The sequence below is a fragment of the Martes martes genome (genome assembly GCF_963455335.1).
Source record: "Martes martes genome assembly, chromosome: 8".
Classification (NCBI taxonomy): domain Eukaryota; kingdom Metazoa; phylum Chordata; class Mammalia; order Carnivora; family Mustelidae; genus Martes; species Martes martes.
The window spans coordinates 135,965,862-135,978,222 of NC_137895.1; the positions used below are offsets into that span (position 1 = coordinate 135,965,862).

General features: G+C 47.2%; 1 protein-coding gene across 1 annotated transcript in view; it reads right to left on the reverse strand.

Annotated features, from left to right (window-relative positions):
• The window catches only part of ITIH2 (inter-alpha-trypsin inhibitor heavy chain 2), a 36,355-nt gene that overhangs the window by 20,091 nt on the left and 3,903 nt on the right, over window positions 1-12,361 (reverse strand). Inside the window, exons 4-9 of the mRNA XM_080810525.1 lie at window positions 11,258-11,427; window positions 8,543-8,647; window positions 7,643-7,805; window positions 2,999-3,106; window positions 2,249-2,377; window positions 739-855 (exon numbers count right to left, since the gene is read on the reverse strand). Of these exons, the coding sequence (XP_080666651.1) occupies window positions 739-855; window positions 2,249-2,377; window positions 2,999-3,106; window positions 7,643-7,805; window positions 8,543-8,647; window positions 11,258-11,427 (792 nt within the window). The remainder of the gene's footprint in view (window positions 1-738; window positions 856-2,248; window positions 2,378-2,998; window positions 3,107-7,642; window positions 7,806-8,542; window positions 8,648-11,257; window positions 11,428-12,361) is intronic.

Genomic DNA, 12,361 nt, shown 5'->3' on the forward strand with positions numbered 1-12,361 from the left:
TCAAGGGAGGGCTACTCTACCCCCAGGGGACATCTGGTAGCATCTGAAGGCATTTTTGATTGTCATGACTAACGGGGTGTGTGCTAGTGGCAGCCAGTAGGTCAAAGCCAGGAACGCTGCTGAACATCCCACCACACACAGATCAGCCCCTACAGCAAAGAATCATCTAGTCCAAAATGTCAGCCGTGCCACTGTTAGGGAACCCGGCATTGTAGTGTAATGTCTTGTCCTTCTTTTGGATCCTAGAACAGTGATGAACACTTGGGTGGTCAGAAATGATTAGTCAATGAATGGATGGATGGATGGATGATTGGTTAGTTAATTGTTCAAACTGGTTGGATGGATGGGTTGATGGATAAAATAAGAAATGTCCTCATTTGTTCCGTAGAAAGGCACCTACACCGTTTAATCCTGGATTAGCCTCTATTGAACTCCAACCTGGAAGACACGAGATGGGATGGCCACCCTCAAGGAACTGTGGTGTCATCAGAAGAGATTTCAAAGTCACTCATGCACAGTGCAAGGGGGTAAAGTAAAACAGACGGAAGAACAAGACTATGAAGCAGAAGAGTGATCCCAGGGGGAAGGACGGGAGATGGCATTTCTCAGGGCGGTGAGTCAGCCCGAGCTGACCGCGATGAGGCCTGGGGGGAAGGCACACTGAGTGTCTGCCATGTTGGGAGGGGATCGAAGAAGGTGGGGAGCCCTGAGCACCCCTACCAACAAGGAGGTACTTACTTGTTTCATTTTTATTCCCCACATGGAGCCACTGACATCAATGACAAAGAGGATGTTTTTGGGAATTGGATCCAGGTTTTCCGGAGCGAAAAAGTGGACAAAATATCCATTAAATACCTGAAAACAGAACACACTGTTTAGCATGCAGGAAGACGGGGCTCCAGGGACTAGGAGAGAAAAGACGAGCCACGGGGAGCAGGAGACGTGCTGGTCCTAAAGGGGAAGCTCAGTGTCCATCTACATCTCTCATCCTTCCTGCTCTCTCCGACTCCTCTCCTGGGAAGGTCCAAGCCTTCTGGGTAGCTGCACTCCCCAGGGCGTTTCTCTTTGCTCCCCTCCATCCACCCAGTCCACGGAGAGCCTGCCTTCCAGGCACCCTTCTAGCCAACAGCCCATCAGGCCAGAGTTTCTGCCCTCACAGGGCTCACAGGCCCACCCAGGATCCAGACGAGTAAAGAAACTGTAGCAGGGTGTTACATGGTGTGATCAGGAAAACAAAGGACACTGAGAAGGCCCAGTGGACGTGTATCTGGCTCGGATGGGGGACTCCTTCCCACAGAAATGGAATGTACACTGGGCTTGAGCGTGAGTTTGGAGTTGGTCTGCCGGCGTGGGCCTGGGGCAGAGTTGGCGGGTGCAGGTAGGAGTGGGTGTTCCAGACCAGGGTGAGAAAATATGGCACACTGGGGGTTCTGTAAGTGGTTCAGCACAACAAGGGCTATAGAATTCAAGAATTCAAGGAATGAGAGTGGAGAGTCAGCAGGACAGATCACGAAGGACGTTTATCAGCCCTCTAGAAAGTTTAGATAGTTCTCGAAGCTACTAGAAGGCCGCTCTGGCTAGATTCCAGATTGCCGTCTTTGTCTTCTGCTCTAGACTCTAATGCCTGGCTCCCCTCGTTCTCTTTCCACTGTCCTTTGGTCACTTCTAGCAGAACAGTACAATGCCCACCCGGTGAATGTGTAGCTGTGGACACTTCTCTACCTCCCTGTCCTTGACAGAAGCACGGGCTTTCGGACACCCTCTGAAAGGGCTCTTACCTCAGCACAAGGGAAACACAGACATACACCCAAGACACGACAAGAGGCGAACGGAAACTGAAGAAATCTCACAGTGAACATTGGCCTTCGAATTTGCCACCAGCCCAGATCTTTCTCCTGCTTGTTCCGTCCACCCAGGCCCATAACCTCTCTGCTTTCTTTGACAGTTTAATTGCAAAGGGCCTACATAGGTTACCCAAAACTCCCATTTTGTGATGTTCCTACTGTACTTCACGTAAGGCCTAGAAGTACCCTTCGGGGACAAGGACATGAAACTCAATGACCCTCCATTTGGTTTTCTTGACATGGAAAGATGAGGCTTAGTAACACTTAGGGAAATAGGATTTTAGTCCCTTCTCTGTAACCCCCTTGGCAGCTCGGAGCCACCCCAAAGCCAGGGAGCTTGGGTCCACAAGAAACCTTTGTTTGGCCTCAGCATGGCGATTCTCCTCAAGACTGTTTTCACCCACCTCGAGTTCCCCGGCTTTCTCTTCTCTGTTCACGTCATACATCACCACCAGCTCTCCGTCCACCGCAGTCTCAGGGCAGCTGGGGCATTTTCTTTGCTGTGCCACAGAGGGCTTGAAGGACACATGTGCCTGGGAAGAACAGTGACATCAGAGCCCAGTCTCCACACTCTCCCTCCCGAGACGGGGGGCTGACACCTTCTTGCGCACACAGGTGGAGAGGTCTTGCCTGTAGCTTGATGGCCGGCCCGCACCCAGGCAAAATCAGAAGTCCCATTCCCAATGCAAGGGACAATGGCCGGGCATGTTAGAGGGGTGCTGCTGCCCAGGTCGGAGGACTTCTTAAGACACAAAGAATTCCTCCCTTCCCCCATGAGAGAGACGGCAACCAGCCAAGAGTTTGTGAAAGGGTTCCTAGGGGAGTTTGACCCTTCCGCTGCTGGTTATCATTGGTCGGGAAGCAAAGAGAATTAAGCCGAACATCTCTTGCTGGGACTAATGAAAACCCGCCACATGTTATTTGGAAGCTGTCTTTTAACAACGGTCAAGCACACGACTCGAGGGGAATGGGGACCCAAAAGGGACAGTCACTGGTCCAAATGCAAGGAAACGATAGATGTTGCTCAAGGATCTCTGTTCCTTCACATAGTTCACCACCTGACTGCTTTCTGTTCCCCAGAGCCCAGGAAGAGCAAAGAGCCCCCAAGCTAGTGACCACTTAAGAGTCCTGGCAACACACAACACTTACGATACCTTCTGGCGTCCTTTAGATATGACTGGAACGCCATCAAAATGGCCATCAAACGTGTCAGGAACATGGAGAAATTTTATTCCCTGAGGTTCAATAACCCACACGTCTACCTAGAGATGGGAGAGAAAATTACTCAAAGCATCAAGATATCTTTCAAGGCTTTTTGTGAGCACAAAGTCCCATGACTACATCCTCTGTTGTTCTCATCTCCAGGCTTTCCCAGAGGTGACCCAGCAATTGTTCCCTGATCACCTCTGCACCTTCCTTAACTGCCGTGGGAGCTCATTCATCCGCCCACGGGGGCTGAAGACCCCTTGGGCAACCCAGGGTTCCCCTTCTCTTGCTTCATTCCTCTGGGTTTCATCCGCCATCTTTATCTTATTCTATCGTTATTGTGTATAAGGATATTCATGTTGTCAAAGGAAACAAAAGAAGGAAAGCTGCTGTGAAATGATTCTACCCTTAGTCTCTGGGTCTGTCCACCAAGGACCAGGGCATTTTCCTTCCTTTTCTGTCTATGTGCTTTGAACGGAGCAAAACAGGAGGAAATAAATCCCTTTGGGTGAACCTTGGAGAAACCATAGTCATGGCTTTCGTTTCTCTCTATGGACTCTAAGTTCTCTGATAAGCACTTCACATGTACAAACTCATTTAACTCTTACTGATGCTCTTATTATCTGTTTTATTTGCTATTGCTTATTTTATGGATGAAGAATCAGACTCAGAGTAACCTGGCTTGGAAGTGGCTGAGCCAGGCTTCAAACCCAGGGCCCAAGCTCCTAATACTTTCTACACTGCTTCCTGACTTTCAATAACTTGTGCTCTGTCTTTTCAGTTGACTTTGCCACACTATCCTCTAGCCCCAGGCCACAATATCCTATTTGTTTTTTCATGAGATTTCCCAGCTTTGACACACACCCACTTAAATGTGGGGCCATCAGATGGAGCCCTGTGCACACTGGTTTCCTTACTACCTCTTCCTCATTTAGGATCATTTATAACACTGATGAGCTCTCTCTCCTTTGGAAGTCCTTGGCTTTGGAATCACACCAAATTTTTCTCTGATTTTTATTTTTTTAAAGTAGGCTCCATGTCCAGCATGGAGCCCAGCACAGGGCTTGAACTCACGACCCTGAGTTCAAGTCCTGAGCTGAGATCAAGAATCAGACGCTTAACCAACTGAGCCACCCAGGTGTCCTTCCAATTTTTTTTTTTTTCAATCTGCTTTCATAAAATCATGGACATTTGTCTAAGCAGAGCCAACATTTTCTTCCTTGGTTATTACAAATCCCAGCATAAGATGTGAGCTCAATTTGCCTCCAAGATTCCCATTAGCTCCAGGTTCTCCATGTTGGTAAGAACTAAATCTACAGAGAATCAGGTAGATCAGATATCCCAGGACAGTCTGACCCAGGCATTTTGGATAGTTGATTGAGTAGCTCCTGGGGGAAAGGGAAAAAAGCCAGGGAGTTGCAGCAAACTGGGTACACCGCATTCATTCTTCCATAAGGTTCTACCTACAAACAAGTAGGCTACTCAGGACAAAGTTCAGTCTCTCCTTAAGAGCATAAAAATGGCAAAAGGATCTTTTCCCTAGTGTCACAGAAGCTATTAGCAGTCCTGAGCTCAATTTGATGCAGACATGGCCCCCAAATCTGGTAAAACACTATGCTTTGGGGGTGCATACCTAAGGTCCCATAGCTGGTTCATTGACTGGTTGGGACCAGTCCGTGGAGGCCTTGGGTCACTTGCCATATTTGTTGGCGTTTCTGCAAGAAACCAGCTATGGGAGTTGGAATAAAATATTTTTCCAAGATTTGATACATCGGGAAGGTAAGGGTGGGGGTTAAAAAGAGAAGTATTCTCTGTGATTCCTATGAGGGAAATGTATTTCCAGTTGGGTGGCTCTTCTGATGGTGATTAAAAAGCTTTTGTGGAATAAACACAAGGAGAAGGTCTAATATTCTGATTTCCCCTTATCCCTGGGTAAGATCAAATCTCTTTAGAAATATATTTCATAGACTGTTAGGGCTGGGAAGTACCTCAGGAATCACCTGGTCCAACCTTCTTTCACAGATGAGACACTGAAGGCCAGGAAACAGTTTCGCCCAGAGCCCACAGCTGTGAGTGTTAATTCTGGACCGGAACTTGGGAAACTTGCCATTTTGTCTAACATTCTTGCTAATAAATGAAGACTCTGTCTTCTTTTAAAAACAAGGAATTCCTGGGGTGCCTGGGTGGCTCAATCATTAAGCATCTGCCTCCAGCTCAGGTCACGATCTCAGGGTCCTAGGATCAAGCCCCACATCCGGCTCTCTGCTCAGTGGGGAGCCTGCTTCTCACCCCCACTCCCCCTGCTTGTGTTCCCTCTCTCGCTGTGTCTCTCTCTGTCAAATAAATAAAAATGAAATCTTTAAAAAAAAATAAAAACAATGAATTCCTGAGAGCATGGGAAATTTAAGGATGAACAAAAATTTCAGAAATAAAAGAAAGATTTATGTGCTACATAGCATGTGTGTTAAAAATCATTATCTTCTGCTGGCGAGGATGTGGAGAAAGGGGAACCCTCCCACACTGTTGGTTGGAATGCAAGATGGTGCAACCACTCTGGAAAACAGCATGGAGGTTCCTCAAAAAGTTGAAAATAGAGCCAACCTATGACCCAGCAATCGCACTACTGGGTATTTACCCTAAAGATACAGATGTAGTGATCCGAAGGGGCACATGCACCCGAATGTTCATAGCAGCAATGTCCACGATACCCTAACTATGGAAAGAACCTAGATGTCCATCAACAGATGAATGGATAAAGAAGATGTGGTGTGTGTGTATATATATATATATATATATGAATACTATGCAGCCATCAAAAGAAATGAAATCTTGCCATTTGTGACGACGTGGATGGAACTAGAGGGTATTACGCTTAGCGAAATAAGTCAATCAGAGAAAGACAATTATCATAAGATTTCCCTGATATGAGGAAGCTGAAAGGCAACATGGGGGGTTTGGGAGGTAGGAAAGGAATAAATGAAACAAGATGGGATCGGAAGGGAGACAAATCATAAGAGACTCTTAATCTCACAAAACAAACTGAGGGTTGCTGGGGGGTGGGGTAGGGAGAGGGTGGTTGGGTGATGGACACTGGGGAGGGCATGTGCTATGGTGAGTGCTGTGAAGTGTGTAAACCTGGCGATTCACAGACCTGTACCTCTGGGGCTAATGATACATTATATGTTAATAAAAAAAATAAAAAATTATAAAAAAATTAAAAAATCACTATCTTCATGGACTCAAACTCAAATTCTTGGACTAATAGCATAGAGCCTAGTCTCAAATCTTAATTGTTCTTAGCTCTGTGTCCATCGGCAGGTTATTTACATATACCTATAAGTCAGGGCTAATAAGACCTACTTTATAACTTGTGGCGAGGAATGAATGACCTATAAGTACCTTATTGAAAATATTATAGAACTGTTCTCATATCATTAACTCAGTAGCTAGTAATCCTATTATTAACAACCTCAGCACTTACATCATTGTAGGCAAGATGCCAATCACATCTGTTTACCATGGGATTCATGAAACTGAGCAAGAGAGGGGCACCCAGGTGGCTCAGTGAGTTAAGTGTCTGCCTTCGGCTCAGGTCATGATCCCAGGGTCCTGGGATCGAGTCCTGCATCGGGGAGTCCCCGCTCAGTGGGGAGTCTGCTTCTCCCTCTCCCTACCCCACTCATTTTTCTCTTGCTATTTCTCTCTCAAATAAATTAATAAAATCTTAAAAAAAAAAAAGAATTGGGCAAGAGAACTGCACACATTCATCAACACTCCCAGAAACACAGCCAGGGTCACACGTTGAGCTGTGCAGAGCCTCCAGCCGGAGCTGCAAGAGGGCACTGAGGTCCCGCCCATAACCCGCCTGCCAAGTCATGGGTCCCGACACGGGGCTGCATTTGCCAGGATGAAGGGCATCTTTTCCTAATTTTCACTAACACCCCAGATGGGCCAGCAGGGGCACTGAAAAATTACACAGGGGCGTGTGCCCTGAGAGCGAGCTGATGCCACACGGCGGTCATGGGAAGAAGGAGGGTTCCATCGGTCTGATAAGCACCTTTTCAAATTGGAATGAAAACGTCACCGTGATCAATTTATCTCCTAGAGTCGCCCCTGCCTGGGGGTCTCACTTTCCTATCTGTCAGATGGAGAGGCAGACTGGGAACATGGTGTGGCCACCGAGGCCAAGACTGCAGTGCCCCGTAGGTAGGACACCATGGGTCAAGGAGAGCCAGTGGCTGCCAGATGCCAGGAGAAGCGAGGAACAGATTCTCTCCGGAGCCTTCACAAGTAAGGCCCTGCTAACACCTGGATTTCAGACTTTGGTCCCCCCAAACCGTGAGAAAATGAATTTCCATTGTCTTAAGCCACCCAGGCTATAATCGCTTGTGGGCAGCAAGGCTAGGAAATCAGGAGCTGAGCCCGCCCTGGAATCGGTCAGGAAGCGTCCTCATGGACTCCAAACCCATCACTGTCTTGCTGACTTGCACACACCCGATGCCACAAACAGCGGGGAGCAGCAGCAGTTGCAAAGCGGGGCCGGGAGCCATCAGTGGATGGGGTCACTGCGCGCCCTGCGAGTCCCGGCTCACCTCCAAGTGTCTGGCCAGCCGCCCTGGCTGCAGATGGATCCTGTGTTCGTAGGATCCCAGCTTCCTCCACTTCAATTCCTGGTAGTGAAGCTCAAATTGCACCTTCGCTCCAGGGGGCACGTTTACTTCGGTTTTGAAGTTTTCCATATCCAGAGCCCTGCTCCTAGAGGTTTAACCCCCAACATAAGTCAGCACGTGCACGACGGAGGACAAGACCCCGCATCCATGCAGAGGGCACCCAGGCTTTTGTGGGCCACCAGGGCTGCTCAGGTGTTTACGAAAATGAAGAGGAGGTACGATCGAGATCACTGAAACTTCTAGGGCACTTTAATTCTACCAACAGTTGGGTCTCCTGTCCTGCCTGATATTTTTCCTCCAGAGTGTCTTAGAGATCTGAGTGTTGTCTGCAAGAAGCTACCAGGGACGGATCCCAATTCCACGCCGGGACCTTGACACGTGTCATTTCTGACACGACAGCTCTGCAGGATGGATATCAACACCCTCGTTTTCCAGATGATAACAAATGAGGCTACGAGATTATTAGTAACCGGCTTAAGACAACTTGGCCACCCAGGCGTGGAGCGGGGGCTCAAACCCAAACTGATAATTCCAGGGACAGCTCCCATCTCCTCTGCTGCACTGAAGGCTCATTCTATAGATTCTTTGAATCTTTGATTCTCTTCAGGAAGGAGAAATTTAAGATCCCATCAAGTGGAATATGCATTTCCAGCGTAAGCCCCTGCTTAAATACACACTTATGAAGTTCACTGTGATCATCACTTGAGGTGTTTAGTTTTAAAGAGGAAATGGCAGATTATCAAATGAGGCTGATTTGGGCTCGGGGACTGCATGGGAGCAGCTGGTGGCTGAGACCTTGACCCGCGCTGGCCCAGCCCTTACCTCACCAGCCCCGCTGTCTTGCCTTTGGCTCTGGCCTGGGCGTAGAGCGCTCGACCCACGGTCTTCTCCTTAATGGAACTAGTGAATGTCGTGCCGTCTACAGTCCTAAAAAAATGACAGGAGGCCCCCGAGTTGTTGAGTTTTTCTGAGCAGTAGTTTCAACCAAACAAAGGAACAGCAAACAACCCAGCCAGGTGGGTTTAGTGAATGCGGGCAACTCTCATTGTGATCCTAGAAGAAATGAGAAGAGGGACATCTGCCCGTCTCCTGGTCAGGAGCCCCACTATCTGAGAGTTTGATTTGAGAGATAGGCACCCATCCTACAAGCTTCCCCTCAGGCTGTGTTTAAAGTTGTCCCTCATGTTCCCTTCAGGTTAAGCGTTGTTCTCTTTGGGTAACCCTCCGGAATGACAAATATGGCGAGGAGAGGTGACAGGTAAGTCACCAGTTATCTAGTTCACATTCTTTAGAAGACGACTCTAATAGCCTGGGGGCTCATACTCTCCAGCAAGGGTGGAAAAGAGTGAGGGAAGATGGAAGGAGGTGCTGGGGAATCCCTCTGCAAACTTGTGTTTACCCCGCTAACATCTCCCTGAGGGACCTCTGACTTCCCTTTGCAACTCCGTCTCTACCTACCTTATTTTTAAGTGACGGTCAGCTAATGAGTTCCAAGTAATGATTGGCCAGAGCCATCGAATTACAGAATTTCAGAAGTAAAATGGACCCCATGGCCTTCAAGTGGACAGGATCTCTTCCCATGTGAAGGATGCTAGACGTTCTGCAGTGTCAGGGCTAATTTCCTGCCCCAAGTGCCAGAGCTATGCCTGGTGAGGCTCACTTGAAGGCCACCTCTTTCGATGAGAAGTCAGCGCCAGGAGATGGTGACTTGCTCAAGGTCACACAGTTGGTCAGAGATGGAGCTAGAACTAGACCCCACATGTCCAGGTCCGTACTATTCCCATCAACCCATACTCAGGTTCAAAGACCAAGGAGTTTTCCCAAAAAGAAATTGTCTCTAATGGGAGAATATTTGGAATCTTGATAAATAAAAAAGCAGAAGAAATATCTTGAATAGAAGAAATATTTTGTGCAATTCATAGGAAATTGCGGTGATCAAGTTGGCTACCTTCTCTGGTCTTATAAATTCAGCCCCGAGTGGAGGGAGACCAACGTAAATGTACCTGTTGTAGTTCTATCTTTTGTCACCTCAAACCTTCTATGACATGAGATGGAGAAGAAGATAAGAATAAAGGAAAACAGAAAGAAGCAGTATCTAGAATAAATTCTGGTTATGTGGCTTCAAAATTAAAATGCATTATAACGGTTCTAAATATACTTTTTCAGACACAGTGTCATCTAATGCCACTACATAGAATCTCTTCTTTCTACATTTCCTTTTTTAGAACAGACTGCCTAAAATTTTTTTGAAAAATAAATTTCTAAGGCAATTCAAAGGATACCAACTCAAAGTCACCCAATGCCTTTTCCCCACCTACTTTGTTTAGTTTAGAAAATATAGTTAATGTGCTCTGTAGTTTTTAGAAGAAGTTTTTAGACTCTATTCACAGTTATCGCTGGTTACCTTGGTGGATGAAAGACCAAAACAGATGAGAAGTAACTCAATCGAATGTCCTAGTAAAAAAAAAAAAAAAATAGCCAGGCTGTATGCAGAGCCTTGTGCTCTGTTCTAGGCAACGTGGACAGGACACGGCCAGACCGAGCACACTCTGGGGATGGCTGTGTAAATGGTCGGGGGTAGGAAGCTATCCAAATATTTGGAAGAACACGGGGTGTTTAGCTTTGATGCATAAAGCCACCGAGCGGGACGAGATAAGTGGCCTCACTTTTTAAAAAGCACTGGAGTGGCTGAAAAATATTTTTAATTATGGAAATCTTCAGACAAAAAAATAGAATAATAGAAGAAACCTCCATGAAGCCATGCCTGAACCACACCATTATGAGTACTCAGCCTGTCTCATTTCCCCTCTACCCTGCCCTCTCCTTCTCCTTCTCGATTATTCTGAAGCCAATCTCAGACAGCATACCATTTCATCCTCGAACACTCCAGTATGTACTTTGCAGAGAATTAGAAAAAAAAAAAATTTTGTGAGTGGAACCAGAGTCACTGGGTAGAAACGGAACGGATTTCAATGAAGTATGAGAAATAATTCTAACAGACCTGTCAATCATTGAGTGGATTGCTCTGGAAAGTAGTGAGTTCATCATTAAGGAGATATTCAAGTCAAGCCTGGATAAGCCACTTGTCCTCGGTGTAACAGAGGAATTCAGTCACTGGACAGATGATTGGATTTAATCAGTGGTTCTCATGGTTTTTCCCCATTGAGAAGCATATACAGGTGACATGGAACGGCTCTGCACTCATATGTGGTTTCCCATAAGCCATGGCAAATTTGTGTATTTCTCCCCCCCCATGCCCCCTCCCCCACAAGAAAGCAGATTAAAATGCAAGTAAGTGTTGTTACCGGAGAGACAGCTTGGTTGCTTTAATGTATTAGACACCAGAAGCAAATCATTCCCAAATTCTGATATTTCGAACAGACACAAATCATGGGGACCCAGCCCACGACGACTCCTGACCTCCAGTGGGTCCACAGCTCTGAGAGTGAGAACCCTTAAGGAACATTCTAACTCTGAGGGGGTTGGAGTCTGTGAGTAGAGCACACCCAGTTTCTAGTCTACATAGGGGTTACTCACATGGAAAAGTTGGAGATGAAGGCTCCTTTGGGAATCTGAACGTCAAACACCGCGTTCTGAGGCTCTGGGGAGTTGTTCACCACTTTGGTCTGGATGACGGTGCTGGCCATACGAGAAGTAATAGTGGACCGCACTTTATAGCTATAAAGAGTCACTTGATCCGCCTCCTCCTGTAATTGGCAAGAAAGCACGGGGGGACTCAGAGCAAAATCACCCAGAATTCCATCACGTATTTCGTGGTGAGAGCATTATATTTTATTATGAATAATTCTCAGGCACTGGAGAGCATATAACTCGGGTAGTATTAAACATTCTCCTAACTTGGAACCCTCCCTCCCAGGCAGAAGCCTGCCTTTGTTTTGAAATAGCTTGAGATGCCCTTCAGCTCTGAGTCTAAAATGCAAATACCAGGAGAAAATGGTTGTGGGACACAAGATTGGATTGAGAAAGTTCAGGAAATAACTTCAAAGGCAGGACCCTAGCCAGAAGAAAGGATAAGGATAGCAGGGTTTTAGGGGACCTTGGCTGTATCTCCAGAGGGGGGCACAGCCAAGGGTACAGTGGGATGGAAGGACGCCATGTCGTCCCCATATTGCTGTCTCCCTTCTTCCATTTTTTTTAAATAATTTTATTTATTTATTTGAGAGAGAGAATGAGAGAGAGAGCGCACAAGCAAGGGGAGCCACAGAGGGAGAGGGAGAAGCAGGCTCCCCGCTGAGCAGGGAGCCCAACGCAGGGGCCGATCCCAGGACCCCGGGATCATGACTTGAGCCGAAGACAGACGCTGAACCCACTGGGCCACCCAGGCGCCTCTACCTTCTTCCATCTTATCTGTTATGGTGCCATCTTCTCCCCATCCTCTTCTCCTTCCCCCAATTAGAACAAAGTAGGACACACCGATGGGAGTGGGCAAAAACTAGAAGGTGAAGGGAAAGTATCTTGTTGATGCCATGACTGGTCCAGCTCTCTGGACCTCCTTTGCTAATCCTTCCGCCCTGATTTAAGGCAGCTCTTGCCTAACCACCTGCAGGCCATCCCTGTGCTGAAAGGCGAGGTACTGGGAGCACACATCTTTCAAGGGACGCCTGAGAACCCCAAGCTCCT